The sequence below is a fragment of the Cetorhinus maximus genome, chromosome 24 (genome assembly GCF_964194155.1).
Source record: "Cetorhinus maximus chromosome 24, sCetMax3.hap1.1, whole genome shotgun sequence".
Lineage (NCBI taxonomy): Eukaryota > Metazoa > Chordata > Chondrichthyes > Lamniformes > Cetorhinidae > Cetorhinus > Cetorhinus maximus.
The window spans coordinates 52003941-52024037 of NC_135902.1; the positions used below are offsets into that span (position 1 = coordinate 52003941).

The 20097-nt window shown below is 45.5% G+C and overlaps 2 protein-coding genes across 6 annotated transcripts in view; both read right to left on the reverse strand.

The window, feature by feature from the left end:
• The window catches only part of LOC144667610 (sodium-coupled monocarboxylate transporter 1-like), a 166010-nt gene that overhangs the window by 140523 nt on the left and 5390 nt on the right, over positions 1-20097 (reverse strand). For all 5 annotated transcript variants that reach the window (XR_013573334.1, XM_078529068.1, XM_078529065.1 and 2 more), the window contains exons 3-4: positions 7579-7718; positions 1429-1494 (exon numbers count right to left, since the gene is read on the reverse strand). Coding sequence is in view for 4 of the 5 variants with exons in the window: in XM_078529068.1 (XP_078385194.1) it covers positions 1429-1494; positions 7579-7718 (206 nt within the window). In the remaining variant the exon portion in view is untranslated. The remainder of the gene's footprint in view (positions 1-1428; positions 1495-7578; positions 7719-20097) is intronic.
• Positions 1-20097, reverse strand: part of adap2 (ArfGAP with dual PH domains 2) — a 338187-nt gene that overhangs the window by 20069 nt on the left and 298021 nt on the right. The window lies entirely within an intron of this gene.

Below are 20097 nucleotides of genomic sequence, written 5' to 3' on the forward strand. Positions count from 1 at the left end.
TTTCCAGTAAAAGGTATATCTGCTAGCTTGTTCCTTCAGCTGCCCCACGCCAGGAAGGAGGGTCTCATTGAGGGTGGAAATATCAAGTCAGAGTCTTAAGAATTCATGTGATTCAATTGTGGTTCTTCTCAAGAGCAACTGTCTGGAAAGATTATTTGAATTTCACAACTTGAAATGTTAGAATGGTGATCCTGCAGGGTGTGGTTCCTCGGTGAGAAAAAAGTGGGACAGCCTATCTTTAGGCAATTTTTTTCTGGCCCCCTTCCTATTTGGGGTGAGCAGTGGATACCCTGAAGAGGACTGCTCAATCACATATCCTGCTGCCCAAAGGCACCTCTGTCCCAACACAACTGTCCAACAATCTTCATGCATTTGCACCTTTACGTCCAACTTTGTTTAACATAGGGACCTTGGTGCATTGTCATTGTCCACACAATCTTGATTGATTGGTGGTGGGAATTTGGTGATCTGTGGAACCACAATGACCAGGATCACCTTGCCTCTGGAGCCGTCTTCTACCTTCGCAGCTGGTGAGATGCAAAGCCTTCCTTTGCTTGTTCTGACGTTTTGGATGCACTTTGTCTGGCAGCTCCCCCGACCCTGCCACCATAGGTGGCCCTGCCAGGAACAAGGAGCTCCTAATGCCATTGTTCAAGGAATCGGGACACACAAGCCTTTCTGCCACATCAAAATGGCAATCCATGGAGGGGATTGAAAAAAACATGGTGACCAGAACTGCATGCAATACCCTTTAGTGTGGTCCAACCAAGGTTCAATACAGGTTTAGCATATCTTCCCTACTTTTCAGTTCTAGCTCTAGAAATAAGCCCTAGTGCTTGGTTTGCTTTTTTAATGGCCTTGCTAACCTGTGTCATAACTTTAATGAATGGTGTATTTGTATGGCGAGATCCCTTTGTTCCTCTACCACACCGAGAGTCACACCTTCCAAGTAATAAGTAACCTCCCTATTTTTCCTACCAAAATGTACATTTCTCTATGTTGAACTTCATTTGCCAGTTATTTGCCCAAACTTCATATCCTCCTGTAACTTGTTACAGCGCTCCTCAGGATTGCTTACCACTGCCGCCCCTCACATCCTTCTCACCCCCCAATATAGGGTAATCCACAAATTTAGAAATTGTGATTTTGATCCTAAAGTCCAAATCGTTAATGTAAATTGTGAACAGCAGTGGTCCTAGCGCTGTCCTTGCACAACACTACTCTCCACCTTCTGTCACTGTGAGTAACTATGCTTTACTGCCAATCTCTGGTTTCTGTCTTGAAATCCACAGCAAACAAAGAAATGGCCATCAGTAGCTTGAAAATCTCTCCCATACCATAACAAGAAATTGTTAGGAAATTATTAATATCCATTATGCCAATCACAAATAACGTGAAAAGTATTTTTAACTTTACCTTTGAACTTACCATGTGTATTAAGAAGCAACAAACAACTTGATATCTCACTAATTGTCCAAATCTTCTATTAAGATACTATGGAGAAAACACAACAGTTCTAATTTACTTTCAGATTTACATCCCAAAACATCAGAAAAAAGCAACTACTCTTATGCCAGACAAACCTGACAGTTAAGGTTCCTCCAATATATGCTCATTAACATTAGTCTAGCCACAGTATTAACTTGACATTTAGAATCACAGTCATCTTTTTTGCAAAGTTTGATACTTCTTAATACCCAACTGTCATTACAGGTCTTAATAGAATTGGTACGTCCAAAGAAAACTATGTATAAACATCTTGGAAGATGCCAGAATATCCATAGTGCATGGAATGGAACAAAAAATGAGCGCAGAACTAACTCAATTTAGCAACTGAAGAGAAGAAATCAACCTTCTAATCCCTAAAAAAAAATCAGGCGTGCTAATCAGAGAACAGCTATAAAGATTCCACAAACTATGTTTCACTAACATTGACGAGCCAATCATTGTGGAAGAAAAACAGCCTAAGGTAACAATGTTAATCTTAGGGATACACTATTCCCCTAAGCACACTTGCAGAAGAATAATGTGGCTGAGCACTGTGTCATGGACATAATGTATCTGCTCTCTTACTGCCCATAATCAGTATGTTTTGCACAGAAAGAGGTCTGTCTGCCTTTTCTTACCCTTGGAGTGTGGTGTATTCCAATTAAGTAATTCAGCAACAAACTTTTAAGAGTTTAAAACAAAGGTTATTTATTCTCACACACTTAACCCGAATTAACATCACCCACTTGGTCTCACGCACGTACACAACACAAATATTGGGCACAGAGAAAAATAGTGCACAGATTACAGTTACTTCAGTCTCTGATTTATGATTTCTGGTCTCCCATGGGACAGGCCTGTGGTTGCTTGACAAAAACAGAATTACCTGGAAAAACTCAGCAGGTCTGGCAGCATTGGCGGAGAAGAAAAGAGTTGACATTTCGAGTCCTCATGACCCTTCAATGGAAAGCAATGAAGGTGAACAAGGCAGAAGAGACAGGCGGAAATCCTGTCGGAGAGCAGAGCAATACTTCTTCAAGGTAGGCATTTCTTGAAGAGGAGTGGCAGTCAATTAAACACAGAGATAAAAACAAAAAGCTACTGCGGATGCTGGAAATCCAAAAGAAAAACAGAATTACCTGGAAAAACTCAGCAGGTCTGGCAGCATCGGCGGAGAAGAAAAGAGTTGATGTTTCGAGTCCTCATGACAGCCTTTCCCTACAGCTGTTGTCTTGTCTGTATTCTACTGCAGTTTGCCCTGCTCTCTGAATCTTTAGATAAAACTCGCTATCTCAAGGCAATTTCAATCGCATGACCAATGCTGGCAATTGTCCAACCAGAATGGTTTGGGAATCCAAAGTCATCAGTACGTAATAGGGGCTAGATGGTACTCTTTCACACTTTTTTTTTATTCTTGCATGGAGTGTGGGTGTTGCTGGCTAGGCCAGCATTTATAAATTGTGCATAACTGGTCTAGTCAGCTTTCTTTTGTTAAATTGCAAACCTGAAGATGTAGGCCAGAATTTTCCATCCCCATTGGCATCAGGGTCACGGTGGGCTTGAGCGGACAATATGGCAAGACGGCCAAAAATCACGCTATCATGAAACCAGTTTGTAATCGTCCACTCCACCCATCAATGCCGGGCCGCATTTCCCGCTGCCGCACGTCAGGAACATCATTTTAATACATTTGCATCTAATTATAAGCCCTGCTCACTGGAATTATGCCCCCACGTCAAATTTACTGCCCATGTTAGCGGGAAAACACGTCAGTCCAGACCACGTTTTGACAGGTGTGACGTGCAGAAGTCGGGACTTACCATTAGGGCCTTGCTCACATCATGGACATCTGAGGAGCAGAAGATACTGGAGCCCTACAGCAACTGGACCATGTGCATCGCAGGCTGGGTGGTTTCGGATGGATATGGCTCCACCACGAAGCAGCTCACTGAAGGCGGGAGGTCTCCGTTGATGTCTGGGGTATGCTTCAGGACATCACAATCTTGGCCATGGGCTGCTCTGGATGATCATCGGCAGTGGGGATGGGGAGGAGTGACAAAATATGTTCACCCCTGCAACCAATCGTGATCAAAAATTAACTTTTCTAGGCCTAAAAATTTTTGGGTGCTGCCCTGACATCCACACCAAGGGTAGAGATAGCCTGTGCAAGGCTTGGCCCTGTTGCCTCGATGACTTCAGCATGGGTCCTCTGGAGACCCGAGGCCTTAAGGTGGCTTCGGCCGTCCTCCTGCAGGCCAGCTGCTCCCTCTGCGGTGACAGGAGATGAGGTTGAGGGGGGTCACAGACAAAGGGGACTCAGAGGTAGGAGACAGCCTCAGATTCACGAGTAGATCACCCAGGGGTATACAGCTGCTGCTCCTTCTCCCTGTGGGCCCAAGGGCCCCAGCCTGACTCCCTGAGGGGAAGGAGCACTTGGAGGTGCCCCATTTCACTCTCGCATTGCCACTGCAGGAACTCACCCATGGCTACCACAATGGGGTGCAGGTCTGCGTGCATCTCCGCGCTCTGCTGGACCAGGGTTTCCATGGCATCCGCCATCCTCCCCATGGAGACCGCAATGCGCACACAAGTGGGCACTACTTCAGAGAGCAGGCGGACACACTCCTCCAACTCAGGTGCCACTCTGTTGAGGGCTTCCAACAGCTCTGCGTGATGTTCCAATGCGTTCTGCTGACTCTCCACGATGAGTTGGAAAGCCGAATCTAGAGGATCGTCACTTGACTTGGACTTCACTGCCTCTTCCCCAGTAGTCCTCCGAGTGCCGGGGACCTCGGCCAAACCTGCTTCCTCCTGCTGCGAACACTTGTCTGTGTGATGACCACCAGATTGTGAAGCTGAGCCTGCTCTAGATCTAGGTCCCACCGAGGTGTGTGTCTCTGCGCTGGTGGAGGGTGTGGGTAAGTGCTGTGACGGGTCTTCCAGGATGTTTATTTCCAGCTCTTCAATGGAGGAGGTGGTGTTCTCTTGGCGGTGAGGACCTAGATGGAGCTGAGGGACTGGCTGGCTGAGGGTGTCGGTCACTTGGCAGAGCTCCCTGTGAACCAAAGTTGAGATGATTAGTGCATGGCAGCAGTCAAAAAGGAGAGAGAGCACTTACAGTTCAATTGAGGAAGGGATGATGTGGTGCAGGATCCTCACGTGGGTGTTCATCGTTGACCTCATTGTCACTGCAGGCACAATCCATGTCCTCACCAGTCAGCACGATGGCACGCTCCTCAAAGTGAGCGAGGTGTCTAATGTGGGCCACTCCACCTCCAGTCTGGGGCCTCTGTTGTTGTCAGCCAGCTTCTCCTGCATGAAAACAGATGGAGAGAGCGTAAGCAGGACGCATGGCGCTGCGTGGTATGTTGGTGTGGTGAGTGAGCCATGGACAGAATGGGGACGCAAGCTCCAGAGGATATGAGCCTGATGGAAATGTGAGGGTGTGAGTGAGAGTTTGTGGTGCTGTCCTATGAGGTGCAAGAAGCCTGTGGATGTGTGATGGGTTTGAGTGAGTATAAGTTGAGAGTGATGAGAAGAGTGACTTACCATGGCGGAACGGATCAGACCATTCATCCCCTTCCTGCACTGGATGGCTGTCCTCTTTTGTAGGGTGTTGGTGCTGACCACCGCCTCCCATGCTGGACTGTGACCTTCATTGCTGGTCTTCCCCCAAAGTGGAGGTAGAGGGCATCTCGGCGGGCCTCCGCTGCTCAAGGGAGGCATCGCTAAATTTGGGGACAGCATGTTTCCTCCCTTTGGCAGCCATAAGTTCCCAGCAGCTTCCTATCCCTTAAAAGAGTGCTAGCTCTGTGCAGGGGTGGCCTTTAAATACGGCGCCTGGCTTGCTGAAGGCTGGGGAGACAGCAGGGCCACCCCGCCAGCAACCCGGCACAATTCCCAGGAATTAGTTATTAATGAGGCGGCACACTCCAGGAATGGGACAATAAAGCGTGAAAAGTCACCATTGCAGCCGGCAGGTAAAACGTCCTTTTCCCCACCTGCTCGCACATTTAGTGCAAATCTGGGATGATTCCACCCATAGAGTCTAGGAGTCCATTGACTTTGTGTTTCAGGTAAGGTTCGAACAACAGCAGGCGTGAATTCCACAGAGGGGTGCTGCTAGGGAGAGGCCCCCCCCACCCAGGGTTACTCAATTCGGAACTTTCCGGAAGCTTGATAATCTGTGTTGAATAAGCAAAATTCACCTGACCCCCCTTGGCAGCCATCTTAAACAGTTCATCAGTGTCCATTTTAAACAAATGGAACAGTTCCAGAAGCTTCCATACAAGCTCAGTCAATGCGTAAAGCTACTTGGCATGACATGCCTCAGCCACAGGGGGATAAAATGGAATTTCAATTACATTTTAAACTGCTTTCCTGGTAAAGCAACTTTGGTGTAAAAAAAGCCTTCTCCCTCACCCGCCTTCCACTGCCAAGCGTATATTGGCAGCGATGGCAGATTGAGGCCCTTAATTGGGCAGTTAAGCACCTCAATAGGCCTAAGGGCGGGCAGCCTAGTGGCCACCTTACTACCTACCCAACCTATTTACATGTCCCCATCAAAAACATGGCCACCAGGGATACTGTAAAATTCCCCTTCCCCCTTAATTTCACTCCTGAAATTCTAGCTCTAATTTTTAGACTATTTCCCCTTATCCCAGACTCCCCAGTCAGCAAAAATAGTTTCTATTTACCCTATCTGTTCCACTGAAAACTTCAATCAAATCACCCCTTAACCTTCTGGATTCCAGAGAATACAAACCTGGTTTGTGTAATCGCTCCTTATAATTTAATGCTTAGATCAATTTAACCCATGTATCATTTTTGCAAACTTAAACTGCAGTCCCTGCAACCAATATTTCCTTCATCAAGGTGTGCTGCCCAGAAATGCTCATGTCACTTTGTGGTCTAACCAGGGCTTTGTATAGACATCTATTGCCTCTAGATAGAAAGGTCAGCAGTCCAATTAGCCTTTTTGATTATTTTCTGTGCCTGATCATGTAATTTTAATGATCCATATACCTAGATGTCCAAGTGACTATGAACCTCCAACATTTCTGGCTTTTTATTATTTAAAATGTACCCTGTTCTATCCTTTTTGGATCCAAAGTGGATATTTGCCTGTATTGAAATCCTAGTTATATAATCAATTAATATCTTTGTAATTTTATGCTTCCATCTCTATTGCTTACAATGCCACCTAACTTTGTCATTGGCAAATTTGGATATGTGGCTTTCTTTCCCATCTTTAAATTGTTAATAAATTTTCTAAATAGTCAAGGCTTTTACACAGATCCTTGCGAGGCACAACTAGACACATCCTGCTAATTAGAGTACTTACCATTATCCCAAATTTCTGTCTCTTGCTGGTCAACCCATCACCGGAGGCTCCCAGCCTCTGGGCTTTTTGAACATTGGGCACAGTATTCTCTGCAAAGGAATCTCACTCGGATACCATGTTTTACAGTTACAGACTTTGAAGGGTTGCTGAAGAGAAGGGATATTGGCGCATTCTGTGCTGTGAAACAGCCACACAATATTATAAAAAAATCTTTGCACCAATTTTTTGGCTTGAGAAATCCACCTCCCTAAGAACAATTGCACAACCCACAGTCAAAACAATTCCAAAGTCCCCACTGTCATTGAACCTCTTGTATCCAGCATAAAAATGATGCAAAATAGAGGGAAATGCTTCAAAAGACACATTTTTCTCATTTGTATTTCATTTCAACATGTCCAAATGAGAAATGGGGTTATGCACAGAAAAGTGGGGATCTCATAGAGCCGATGCCAAGCGATTTTCCTTCCTGATCTGGCAAAATCATTAGTGCACATGGGGAAGCAAATGCAAAATTTAGGCCCAGGTCTAACACATAGTCAATGGTACATAGTACAGGGAAACCTAAAAGTAGAGGCAACGAAATTAGCATAGAAGTCTGGCAAAGGAATTTCACTGTCGATATCAGAGTCATAAAATCGTCCATGCTTCAATCTTCCTTTGTACTAGTGAAAGGATGCAAGAGTTCAATAGTGAAAGCAAAATAGGGAGAAAGTGGAAAGTAAGAACAGAACTTCAAAATAGCTTACCTCATAAGTACTGATAATGTTTAGTCGGTAGAAGAGCGGAATGTCGATTCGGCAAGTGGCTATCATTGTCAATAACCAGGTGAAGATAAACATAAAAAATATCATCCCAAAGCTGTATACTTCAGCTGGATTTCCAATAACTGTAACAATAATTAGAAACTGAACATTAATCTTAAAAAGAATATTTTTGCACTAACTCCATTTTAGTTTTGTTATTTAATATCATCGGCATATAAATTTTGAACTTTCCTAAGCTGTTATTTTTAAGTTGTCATTTTTTCATTTCAATCTCACAGGGGTACTGGCAGCAAGGCTCACATCTCATGAAAGACTAAAAAAAGGGCCAGCATTAATTGGCTCCATGGCTCAAAGCAAAGGTCAACAGGTATTTTTGTGACTGGAAGGCTATTTCCAGTTGGGTTCTCTGGAATCAGATTAAAAAGTTTGCAGATGCTACAAAAATTGGCAATGTAGTAGGTAATGAGGAAGAAAATTGCAGGAAGGTATCAATGGACTGGTGAGGTGGACAGATAAGTAGCAAATGGAATTCAATCCAGAGAAGTGTGAGGTAATGCATTTGGGGAGGGCAAACTAGGCAAGGGAATACACAATAAGTGGTAGGATGCAGAGGAATGTACAGGAGCAGAAGGACCTTGGAATGCATGTCCACAGATCCCTGAATGTAGCAGGACAGGTAGATAAAGCGGTTCAGAAGGCATACAAGATAATTTCTTTTATTAGGCAAGGTATAGAACATAAGATCAGGGAGGCTACGCTAGAACTGTATAAAACATTAATTAGGTCCTAACTAGAGTGCTGCACACAGTTCTCTTTATTTCATTACAGAAAAGATGTGACCGCACTAAATCACAGGGGAAATTTAGGAAGATGTTGCCAGAACTGGGAAATTTTAGCTATGAGGAATGTTTGAATTACTGGGTAATTTTTCTTTGGAACAGAGGAGGCTGAGGGGAGATTTAATTCAGGTATATAACATTATGAGGGCCCTAGGTGAGTGAATAGGGCAAGCCTATTTCCTTTAGCAAAGAGGTCAATACCAGGGCATAGATTTAAAATAAATTGTAGGAGGGTTAGAGGGGAGTTAAGAGAAATTTTTCAACTAAGGGTGGTGGGGGTCTGGATCCCACTGCCTGAAAAGTTGGTAGAGGCAGAAAACTTCACATTTAAAAAGTACTTGGACATACACTTGAAATGCCATAACCTACAAGGCTTGACCTGGAATTAGGAAATGGGGTTAGGTTGGTATTTCGGCCGGCACAGACATGATAAGCCAAATGGCCTTCTTTTATACAGTAAATTTCTATGATTTTGTGATCTACTGGCAGTGTGGATGGGAACAGTGGCAAAGTGGTAATGTCACTGGACTAGTAATCCAGATCTAATGCTCTTGGGACAAGGGCTCAAATCTCACCAAATTTAAATTTCATTAATAAAACTGGAATATAATGCTAGTCTCAGTAATAGTGACCATGACAACTATCATCAATTGTTGTAGAAGTCCATCTGGTTTACTAATACTCTTTAGGGAAGGAAATCTGCCATCCTTAACCCGTCTGGCCTCCTTGTGACTCCAGACCCACAGCAATCTGGTTGGTTCTTAACTGCCCTCTGAAATGGCCGAGCAAGCCACTCAATTAGGGATGGGCAACAAATGCTAGCCTTTTCAGCACATCCACGTCCCATGAAAGGATGAAAGAAAAGGTGCGATTTGAAAGTCGCAATCCCGCCACCTCTGGAATGCAATGTAATTTTCGATAGGAGGACAGGAGGGGAGTATCTGGAATCCACTATACCTCCAATTAAGTGCCTATTAAGTTTGTTGTTGAGCCGATTAGAAGGGCTTAGTGGGCCAGTCTCAGATTTTCTATTGGCAGGCATAGATAAAGGCATTGTCTGGGGCATGTCAGGGTGCACCTGGCATGCACAGCATGGAGACATCAGGGCTGATGGAGGCACTGGTCAATTAATTTATTAAGATTGACAGAGTTGCCATTGGTGGTGCTGAGAGATTGTTACTTCTCACCAATGAGAGGTTGGAGTCCTGAGAGGGGCACAGGTTACTGACCTGGGCGTCAGTGGCTGGTAGAGAAACCTCTGCTGAACATAGTGCCAATTGAGGGAGTGTAGATGAGAACAGGGTACTCTGACATAGGGCAGAGTAGTAACAAGGACCCTCAGCAGAAGCATCGTCCTGCTCAGGGCAATATCAGAGGACCACACAGGGGGCCTGCAAGGAGAAGAAGGTGGTACCTAAGACATTAGGTGTAGCATCTACGAGTCAGCTACATGCAAATGACAGAGCACTAGCACTGTAGGAGGCTGTGTCTTTTCAAATAGCTGGGTCTGTCTCAATGTCCAAGACCAATGGGAATCACCTACCCACAGCCGTCAAGGTGACAATCACCCTGAATTTTTCTGCATCAGGCTTGTTCCAGGAATCAGTCATGGACCTGGTGGATTCTCGCAGTCAGCGTCTATCATTCCATCAGGCAGGTCATGGTTGCCCGATTGTAGAGGGTGGAGGAATATATCCACTTTGAGACATACCAGCCAGCAGAGGCACAGAGGGCTTAACAGCTTTGCCATCATCGATGGAATTCTCCAGGTTCAGGGGGTTATTGATTGTACCCACCTAGTCATCAAGACACCAACAGGCCAGTCAGATTCCTCAACAGAAATGGCTTCACTCATTAATGTTCAGCTTGTGTGCGACTACAAGAAGCACACCTTGCAGGTGTATGCCTGGTTCCCAGGCAGCTGTGAGAGTCCCTGTATTCAGGCCAATATCCCGATTCCATTGGTGGCTACTAGGAGATAAGGGTTATTCTGTGAGGAGATGGGTCCTGACACCCGTCTAGCACCCAGACATTGAAGTGGAAAGGCACTATAACCAAAGTCATCTACTTACATGAACCTGCACCAAGCAGATCATCAGTATCTTGAAAATGTGCTTCCATTGCCTTAACCAGTCAGATGGTGCCCTCTAGTATACTGTCCATCTTGTTGTCTGCTGTTCACTGAACAACATGACTAGATAAAGAGGCCTGGAACTGGTTGAGAAGGGAATAATACACCACTCTTTCTTGCAGAAATACAGGGTTTGGAGGGATAGGAGCCCAGGGCATATGCATTGGAGGGAGGCCAGCAACTCCATGCCAGGTGTCACAACAATCAGCAGGTTGATCTAGCAACCCTTCATCCGAGTGATTCCCAGGCCTATGTCAGATGACTCCCATCCTGAACTTGAGCCACTGGGACAAGTTTTCCAATGAGCACACACTTAGATAACCCCATTGCTACCCATAGATGTACAGTATGGGGTCTCCACTACCACCATACCCACATCACAGAGGGGCACAGGCAACAAGAACATGGCCCTGCATCAGTGCAGGGGCAGCATCAATTGCAAAGCCTTGCAGCAGGGATGGCTGCTGAGTCGAAGGAGCCAACAAGTCAAGGGATAACAAATGTACCACACGGGGTTGCCCTCTCATCGGCCTCTTCGACCACCTCAGCTGTTTCATGGCGATCTTGAACACTGAACAAGACCATTGGCTGAGACATAGCTTGCATCCACTCCTCACATCTCTGTGTCATCAGTGACACTGAGCATTCCATGCAACAGAGGGTCTCACTTTGTATGTCACTAACTCAGAATGGTGCTGCATATAGATCTGCAAAAGGGAGGCAACTCTCTCTCGAGGAAGGAGCTCATGTGCTTCAACCCCTGTGACATGACAGGCACATGCACTGCATTGCCCTTGACTCCACAAAGCCTCATGGATCACTAACGATTGAGAACTCATCTGCCTCTCATACTCTGGAAAGACCTCTCCGTGACACCCAAGGATTAGCATTTTTTTACTTTGAAAAGCATGATCTCCATCCTCCAAGGGGAACTGCCCACAGAGACTCTGCCTCACTCTCCTCTTCCTGCCCAGTGGTGATGGTGACCCCACAGTGGTTCCCAAGCCAGGAGAAAGTGGGTCAGCCTATTTTTAGGGCACCCTTTCTAGCCCACTCACCATTTGGAGTGAACAAAGGGTATCCTGAAGAGTACTGCTCAGTCACAGATGCAGCCACCCATAGACACCTCTGATCCAGTGCAGGTGTCCAATGACCTTCATGTGTCTGTCACCTATGTGCAGATTCTTGACTGGAGAGTCCCAGGTTCACAGCCAATTCTCTATCGACACAGGGCTTGGCAAATGGACCCTGGTAAGAAGCCTGCGTGTGACCTTAGGGTGCAGTCATTGTCCACATGATCTTAACAGATTGGTAGTCCGATTCTGGTGACATGTCGAATACCTTGCCACTGCAGCCTTCTTTTGGCTTTACAGACGGTAGGATGCATAGTCTTCCTTTGACTGTTCTGCCATTGAGGACTTTTTGGATTGCACTTCGTCTGGTACTTCCACCTGATCTTGCTGCCATGAGTGACTCCATCAGGAGCAAGGAGCACCTGACAGCATCACCTAAGAGATCATCGGAGCACACAAGCCTCTCTAGCATGTCATGGTGGCTACCCATGGAAGCCCAATGCAAGTATGTCCCTCCTTAAATAAAGGAGACCAAAACTGTATACAATACTATGGGTTTGATCTCGCCAATACCAATTATAACAAGACTTCCCTAATTTTACATTCACCCTCATTACAATAAAAAGCCACCACTTTATTTGCCTTCCTACTTACTTGCTGTACCTGCATGCGAACTTGTGTGATTCAAGTATGAGACCAAACAGGTCCCTTTGTACCACAGTATTCTGTAGTCTTTCTCAATTTAAATAATATTCTGATTTTCTATTATTTCAATCAAAGTGGATAACCTTATATTTTACCACATTATACTCCACCTGTCAAATTTTTGCCCACTCACTTAACCTAACTATATTCCTTTGCATGCTCTTTGTGTCCTCTTCACAAGTTGCTTTCCCACCTATCTTTGTATTATCAGTAACTTTGGCTACAATACACTCAAGTGATTAATATTGATTGTAAATAGTTGAGGCTCCAGCACTGATCCCTGTGACGCATCACTGATGACAGTTTGCCAATCTGAAAATGACCCACTGATCCAGACTCCCTCTATCCATGATAATATATTAACTCCTGGATTTACCTTTGGCTCAGAGTAAAGTCCTGTGTATTGTGCTCCAAAGGTTTGGAAGTCCAAGAAACTTCATCAGAATCCTGCAACTGCTTCACGATGATATGACTGCAGCTGTCCTGAGTGGAAGATCTGAAACAGATGCCTTCAAAAACCGGACTAGGGTCAAGCAAGACTATGTGATAGCCCCCATATTATTTGCAATCTACTTGACAGTGGCTATTCACCTAATCAAAGATCAACTGCCCTCTGGTGTCAATATTAAATGCTGCCTAGATGGAAAATTCATTAACCTTAGTCACCTCTGTGCCAAAACTAAACTAACCACCATAGAAATACATGAGTTAGTTTGCAGATGACTGCAATGTCATTGTCCACTCTGCACCAGATATGCAAGCCACTCTCAGTCTCTTCCAATTCTGCACACAAGAGACTAGGGGCGGGATTTTCTGGCCCCGCCTGCCGCCAGGACTGTCTAGTCCCGCTGAAGGTCAATGGGCTTCTGACTAGGTCACTGAATCTCCCGCCGGAAAATCCAAGCCAAGGTCCTCCTTGAATGTTGCCAGAAAAACCTGTAGGCCCAAGGCCTGCAGCCACTAATTTTTTGCATTCTTATTTCTGCTTTACTCTTGATTTTAAGCCTATAAAAATTATTTAAAGTTATTTTGTATTAAATCTTATGTTGACCTTAACCCAGCTATGATTATTAATTAATCAAAGAACAATCGGTAATTATAATCAGCAGTGACCGGTTTTCCCAGAATTGTTTCTTCATACTGTCCATGCACAGGTCGTTATTTAGACTACATCTTGGTTTTCCATTTTTCAAGCTAGAATACCAAAATAAGTTGTCTTTTGTTTATCCTTTCTCTTACTGCATTCAGTGACCCTTGGGCAATGAGTAACCGTATGGTGGTCACCTAGTACAGTCATCAGAAGATGCAGTTTGATTGATGGACATACACTTGAAAGGTGACAGGTGGGAAGACACCATCAAAAGATGCATAAGCAAATTGGATATTGTGAAGTCTGTGTGGTCTTGGAGTGCCTGTGAGAAGAATTGATAAGAACTGAGATTCGTTTTGGGAAAGGACTGACCTCAGGTGGTTAGTGTCAGTGTGGGAGATGGATGGGGCACCCAGTATCCCAGTTAGGTGCCTGTCCAACAATGGCAAGCAGGGAGCTCCAGAGCAACCTCACATTGGTGCATGAGCTGCCTGTCGTCTTTGTGGGCTCCTCTCAGGGCACTCTGGATGACGGCAGCAGCACCTCCGCCCCTCTGCCAGTGACTGTGGCATCTGATGAGGCTGCAGCGACTGGGGAGATGCCAGCCGTGGCACTGGCCACTCCCTCCCAGGCAGGGCCAGCTTAGGCTCCACTGGCCAGAGGACGACCACCAAGGTCATCAAGGCCACCAAGGCAGCAGAGTTAGCAGCCTGTCTCCAATGCCGGTGTCAGCGAGGGGGTAGCACCAAGATGTAGCACTCACAAGCGTAAATTAAAGGCACCATGAGCACAAGAGGTGCAGGTCACAGGTGATTTTATGATCATTTATGTTTACTTTATGTATACTGGTCTGGGGTTGATGACCAGAAATATTTATGTAAATATTATTGAACTGTCTGAATGAGATAAATTGTGTTTTTGTCATCATGGCCTGAGTATGCTTCACCTTTTTATTTCATTTGTGTGGGGAACACCAGTATGTAATGCTGGATGTAGGTGGCTCTGAACTTTATTGCACTGAGTATTCTGTGTTCAAATGAAAGGGTCCTTTCAGACATCCAGGATGGAGGCAGCAGTGGTTGGAGCTGATCTTTGGTAGCCTAGCTGAAGGAGCGTTGGGTCAAGGCATCCCTGGTGTACCAAGGTCTGGCTCCATGCCTCAGCATTCTCCTCAGTGCTCATCTTCAGACTCACTACTGGATTCATCATCTGTGGCCTGTGCAGCTGCATCAAGGTCCTCTGCCTCCAGTGGGTCCCTTCTTGTCAGTGCCAGATTGTGGAGAGCGCAGCATGCAACCACTATCAGTGACACCCGCTCTGGGGGCTATTGTAGTGCTCCTCCTGTACGGTCCAGGCATCAGAAGCGCATCTTCAGCAGACCTATGGTCCTCTCTATCACTGCCCTTGTGGAGGCATGACTTGTATTGTAACACTTCTCTACCCCTGTTCTTGGGTGGTGGAGAGGCGTCATGAGCCACCTCTTCAATGGGTAGCCCTTGTCAACCAGCAGCCATCCATCCAGTCAGGCTGGAGCACTGAAGAGCCTCAGCACCTGGGGGTGTCTCAGGATGTAAGCATCATGGGTGCTGCCAGGATGCCTTGCACTGACTTGCATAATCTGCATCCTGTGGTCACACACTTATCTGCAGGTTCATGGAGTGGAATCCTTTCCTGTTGACGTTGGCACCCAGCTGACCTGCTGTCGCCTTGATGGCCACATGTGTGCAGTTGATTGCACCCTGGACGCAGGGGAACCCAGCAATCACTGCAAAGCCTCTGGCTCACTCAGCCTCATCCGTACAGTAAAGAATAAAGGTCAGGACCTGCCTGAACAGAGCTCCTATCACGAACTTGATGCAACTGTGGACAGCTGATTGGGAGACTCCACACAGATCCCCACTGATCCCTGGAAAGAGCTGGAGACATAGAAGTTGAGGGCCACTGTGGCCTTCAGAGCCACTGGCATGGGAGTGTCAGAACTGATCTCAGGCCCAATCATCTGGCAAATGAAGGTCATGGTCTCCTTTGTGAGGTGGAGCCTCCTTCGGCATTGCACCTCAGACATACTGAAATAGCTGCATCGCTGCCTGTAAACCCTGGCAGCAGGATAGTGGCGTCTTCTGTGGCTCCTTCCGCCTTGGACTTCCTGCTGGCCCTATGCCCCTTGTGTCTGCGCCTCTCCTCCCACAGATCCCGCCCCTGGAAGCTGCATTGGGACACCTGGCCTCCACTCCCTTCTGCCTCTCTCTTGCTCCTCAGAGGAGGTGCCTCCAGCGGAGACCACAATCTCCATTACCAGGGTAATGGAAGGCTGTCTGATACCTGGAAGGGTCCACGGTCCAAATCCTCTGAGGGTCTTGCAAACGCCAATAAGTCCTGAAATGAAACCTGGAAATGCTAAGAATGAAGCCCAGACAGAGACCAATAAGCAGCCAACGATCTAAAAAACTCCTCACTACTTACCGGCAATGCTGCTGACCCTTTTTATCCCACCCATGGATGAGATTTCTGAAAATGTCGGCTGGCCGCCTGCCCATTTTGCCTGAGCAACGAGCACAAAAATCGCACGGGCAAGGAAAAAAAATTGCCATCAATAGGACTGTTAAGGGTCTTAAGTGGCCTCTTAATTAATGGGTCTGGCACCCATGTGCGCCCGCTGACCGAAATATCACGCGAATGCACGATGACGTCAGGACGCTCACCCAAAGTCACCATGCGCAATTTTATGCCTGATGAGGTCGGGCACGCGCCCACCCGCAGAACGTAAAATTCTGCCCCAGGAGTTCTTATCTTGTGTAGTAATCTTTCACGTGGCACCTTATCAAATGACTTTTAAAAATCCAAATAAATTAGCATCCACTGGTTCAGTTCCCCATTATCCACTGTGTTTATTGCATCAAGATTCTAATAAATTTGTCAAACTCAATTTTGTTTTCATAAAACCATGTTGACTCTGCTTGATTGGTATAACTATTTTCTAAATATCCTGCTACTACTTCCCTCAGTGGATTCTAGCATTTTTCCAATGACAGATGTTAGCTTAGCTGGCCTATAGTTTCCTGCTTTTTGTCTCCCTCCTTTCCTGAATAGCATCGTTACGTTTGTGGCTTTCAAATTTGCTGGAATTCTTTCCAGAATTTAGGAAATTTTAGAAGATTACTTGTCTAAAAGTGAGTTGTCAACCTGGTGAAGCATCAGTACAGTACTACATGCATGCTAAATAGCAGAAGTGGCATGAGTTAGACAGACTGAAGTGATCCCACTGACAATAGGTCAGATCAGAGCTCTGGAGTCCTGCCACATCCAGTCATGGCAAATGGTGGTGGACAATTAAACAACTAACCAGAGGAGGAAACTTCGCAAACTCCCCTATCCTTAGTGATGGGGCAGCCCAGAAATTCAATGCAAAAGGCAAGGCTGAAGCATTTGCAACCATATTCAGACAAAAATGTGGAGTGGATGAACCATCTCAGCCTCCTCCTGACATCCCCAGCATCACAGATGCCAATCTTCAGTCAATTCAATTCACTCCAGATGATAAAGAAATGGCTGAAAGTACTAGATACACAAAGCTATAGTATAAGGGTATCTGGCCTACCAAGGGTTAATGCAGGACTGGGAAACAGTACTGCCCAAAGTGTGATGTAAAGAGACACATGACTGGAGGCTAGGGTCAGTTGTGACCTGGACAGAGACCTGTGTAGAAGCAAGCATGGAGTTAGCTCATAACTATATACAGGGTATAGGCTAATGTATATGTTATTAATAAACAATTAATGTTCAAGCACACAAGACTCAGAACCTCAGAGACCTACTGAACACACAATATGGTGGCAGCAAATGGAAAAACCCAGAACCTCTCAGAGACTGGAGCAGAAATTCAAATGCTGGAAAACTAAAGCAATAGCTTTTAAACAGGTCAGAATGCTATCTAAAGTGAAGACACAGAGGGAGATCACCCGAAAGAAACTCCATTTCAGAATTGGAAGCAGAAAGGCAAAAAAAAACCTCTACTGTGCAGCGGAGGACCCCACAAGATCTGATGGAAGTCCGTTGTGAATACCCACATGGTGCAGAATCTAAGCAAAAAAAAATTCAGTTCTAAGTCAGGACCAGTTTAAAAAGCTTCAGTGTTGTGCAAAATACAGAACAGCCAGTTTCTGAAAGAACTGCAGCCAACCCATATTCAGAATCAGCACCATTCTCCATGGTGACCAAGCTCTTTGTAAGCAAAAAAAAAGCTGAAGATTTAAAAATCTCAGCCAAAGCCATGAATCAATTGTAAAACGCCCAAAAATCCTCATATCACAGGAAAGGCCCCAAATCGTTGATTTAACAAATCACTTGCAAAAGAAAAAAGCCAAAGAAGTTGGGTCTGCCATTGCCACAGGAGCCCACCAAAAACACAAGTGCAGGAAGACTCTTGGAAAAATGGTTACTGCAGCACCCATCTTTAAAACCTGCACAGCACTTAAAGCTGTACTCACCTGAACTTTAAAGCAACCATGGACAACAAATCAACATTACCAGAATAATTTGGACTGATCCAAGGGCCAGACCAAACACAAAATAATAGACTTTGGTGGAAAAGATTCTTAAGATACATGATTGCTTCAGAATTAGATAAAAAGACAGAAGCCAAACAAGTAAATACACTACTCAATTCAGTAGGTCCAATAGCCAATGATACTATTGCAAGTCAAGGAATAAACAAATCCTGACATAAATTTGACAAAGTTCTAAAATCATTCAATATATAATCTAAGAAGCAACAAAAAACTTGAGAATGAAATTCAACAAATGCATCCAACAGGAGAATTGGTTGACTTTTATAAATAAATTATACAGATTGGCTGAAGGCTGTGATTATGGTGACCTTAAGTCAGGACTCATAAGGGACAGAATTGTCGAGTGGCTGACGATGCCCTTTCAGACATACTACAAGCCAAGGAAGATCTGACTGTAGAAATGGCCATCTGACAGTTTGAAATCCACCAATAGCACTGATCCATTTTGTGGCGCAAGCAAGCAATGATACAAAGCAACCACAACTGTCCAGCCAGTGGAACAACAAGGGGACAGAGAGACTCCATCCAAGGAAGGCAATACCCAACAGACCACAAGAGGGTGGGTGACCATATCAGCACTGTGGAGCCAAATAACTTCACAGGCAAGGGCAGTGTTCAGCCATCTCAGTGCAGTGTTTTAACTGCAACTGCCTGGGACACTTCAGAAACCTATGCAAAGCAGAGACACCCACATGGAGGATCCCAAGGCAATCCATGATATGGAGGTACCACACCAGGAAGAAACCCAACCCTGCTTCTTCGGGTGAGGTCAAAGGTCCTGGACTCACTTTTTGGAATGTGGACATCTCAGTTAACAGTCACCTCACCAACTTCAAAGTAGACATGGGACCCAGTGTTACGGTCCTTTCAGATAAGGAACCATGGCCGAGAAATCTCTGGCTATGAACGACAGACACACCACTCTAAGGGCCTGGAGGAATCTGGCTTCCGGTCATAGGTGTGTTCCTTGAACCACAAAGGTATGGTGACAAGCAGCTATTCAAAGTAATTTATGAAATCTGAAACCAATTTTTTTCCTCTGAAGCAAAGATGCCCGTGTTTCCCTTAACCTTCTTAAAACGGCAGAAGACGCCAAGACAACCTCTGTCATCAACTGCACAAAACTGGAAGTCCCTGAGAGGCCCAGCAGTAAAGAGACCCTCAAGTGGGACTTTAGCTTGAATTGTCTTCCTTCTTCACAGAGCAATTTTGTCCAATTTTTTTGCAGACAGCAGAAGCCCCTCTTTGGTCAGACCAGCCGAACTTTCTGATAATCACCATTATACCTTGAGTGGAAGACACACAGGAAAATGATCAGCAACAGAAGAATGAGCCCCAACCCCAGGCTCAAAAATGTTCTTATCACACAACTTGTAAACACCACGCCATAGGCACTGCAATCTCCAGCCAATGCACAAAGCTGCAAGACGATGCTGGAGCAAGGAACTAGCGAACATCAGCTCACCAGAGCACATCTCAGTGAGGCACAAAGACACACAGAAAAACACAGCCTCATGATAAAAGCCAAACTGCAAGGTGAGCTGATGAGGAACATCCAAACGATAGGGTGAGACAACTTCAACTCCACAAAGATCATGGTGGACCACACGGAAAAAGAAAAAAAAACAGATCCGTACCACAAATGAACGGAGTGAACACACTCTCTGATAAGAACGGGACCAGCCAGTCATTCCCAAGCAGAGGAGTTGGGGAGCTGACGAAGAGAAATTCAACTCCAAGGAGCAGAAATAACATATCAGAAGAAGACAACCAAGTGCCAGAAACACAGACTACAACTCAAATCTGAATTAACAAAGGTTGCCCAAATCAACAGAGCCGACCACTCCTCAGGAAGTGACGAGAATGAGATCTAGAAGAATTATCAAGACTCCAGACCATATGAATTTGTAAGGTCAGAGACTCGAGGGGGTGAAAAGGGTTAGCACGATTATAATGTAAATCCATTGGGTAAGGACGTTGGCGGGTGTGGGGGGGGCAGGGGGTGTTGTAGTATAAGGGTATCTGGCATAACAAGGATTAATGTGGGACTGGGAAACAATACTGCCCACAGTGTGATGCAAAGAGACACCTGACG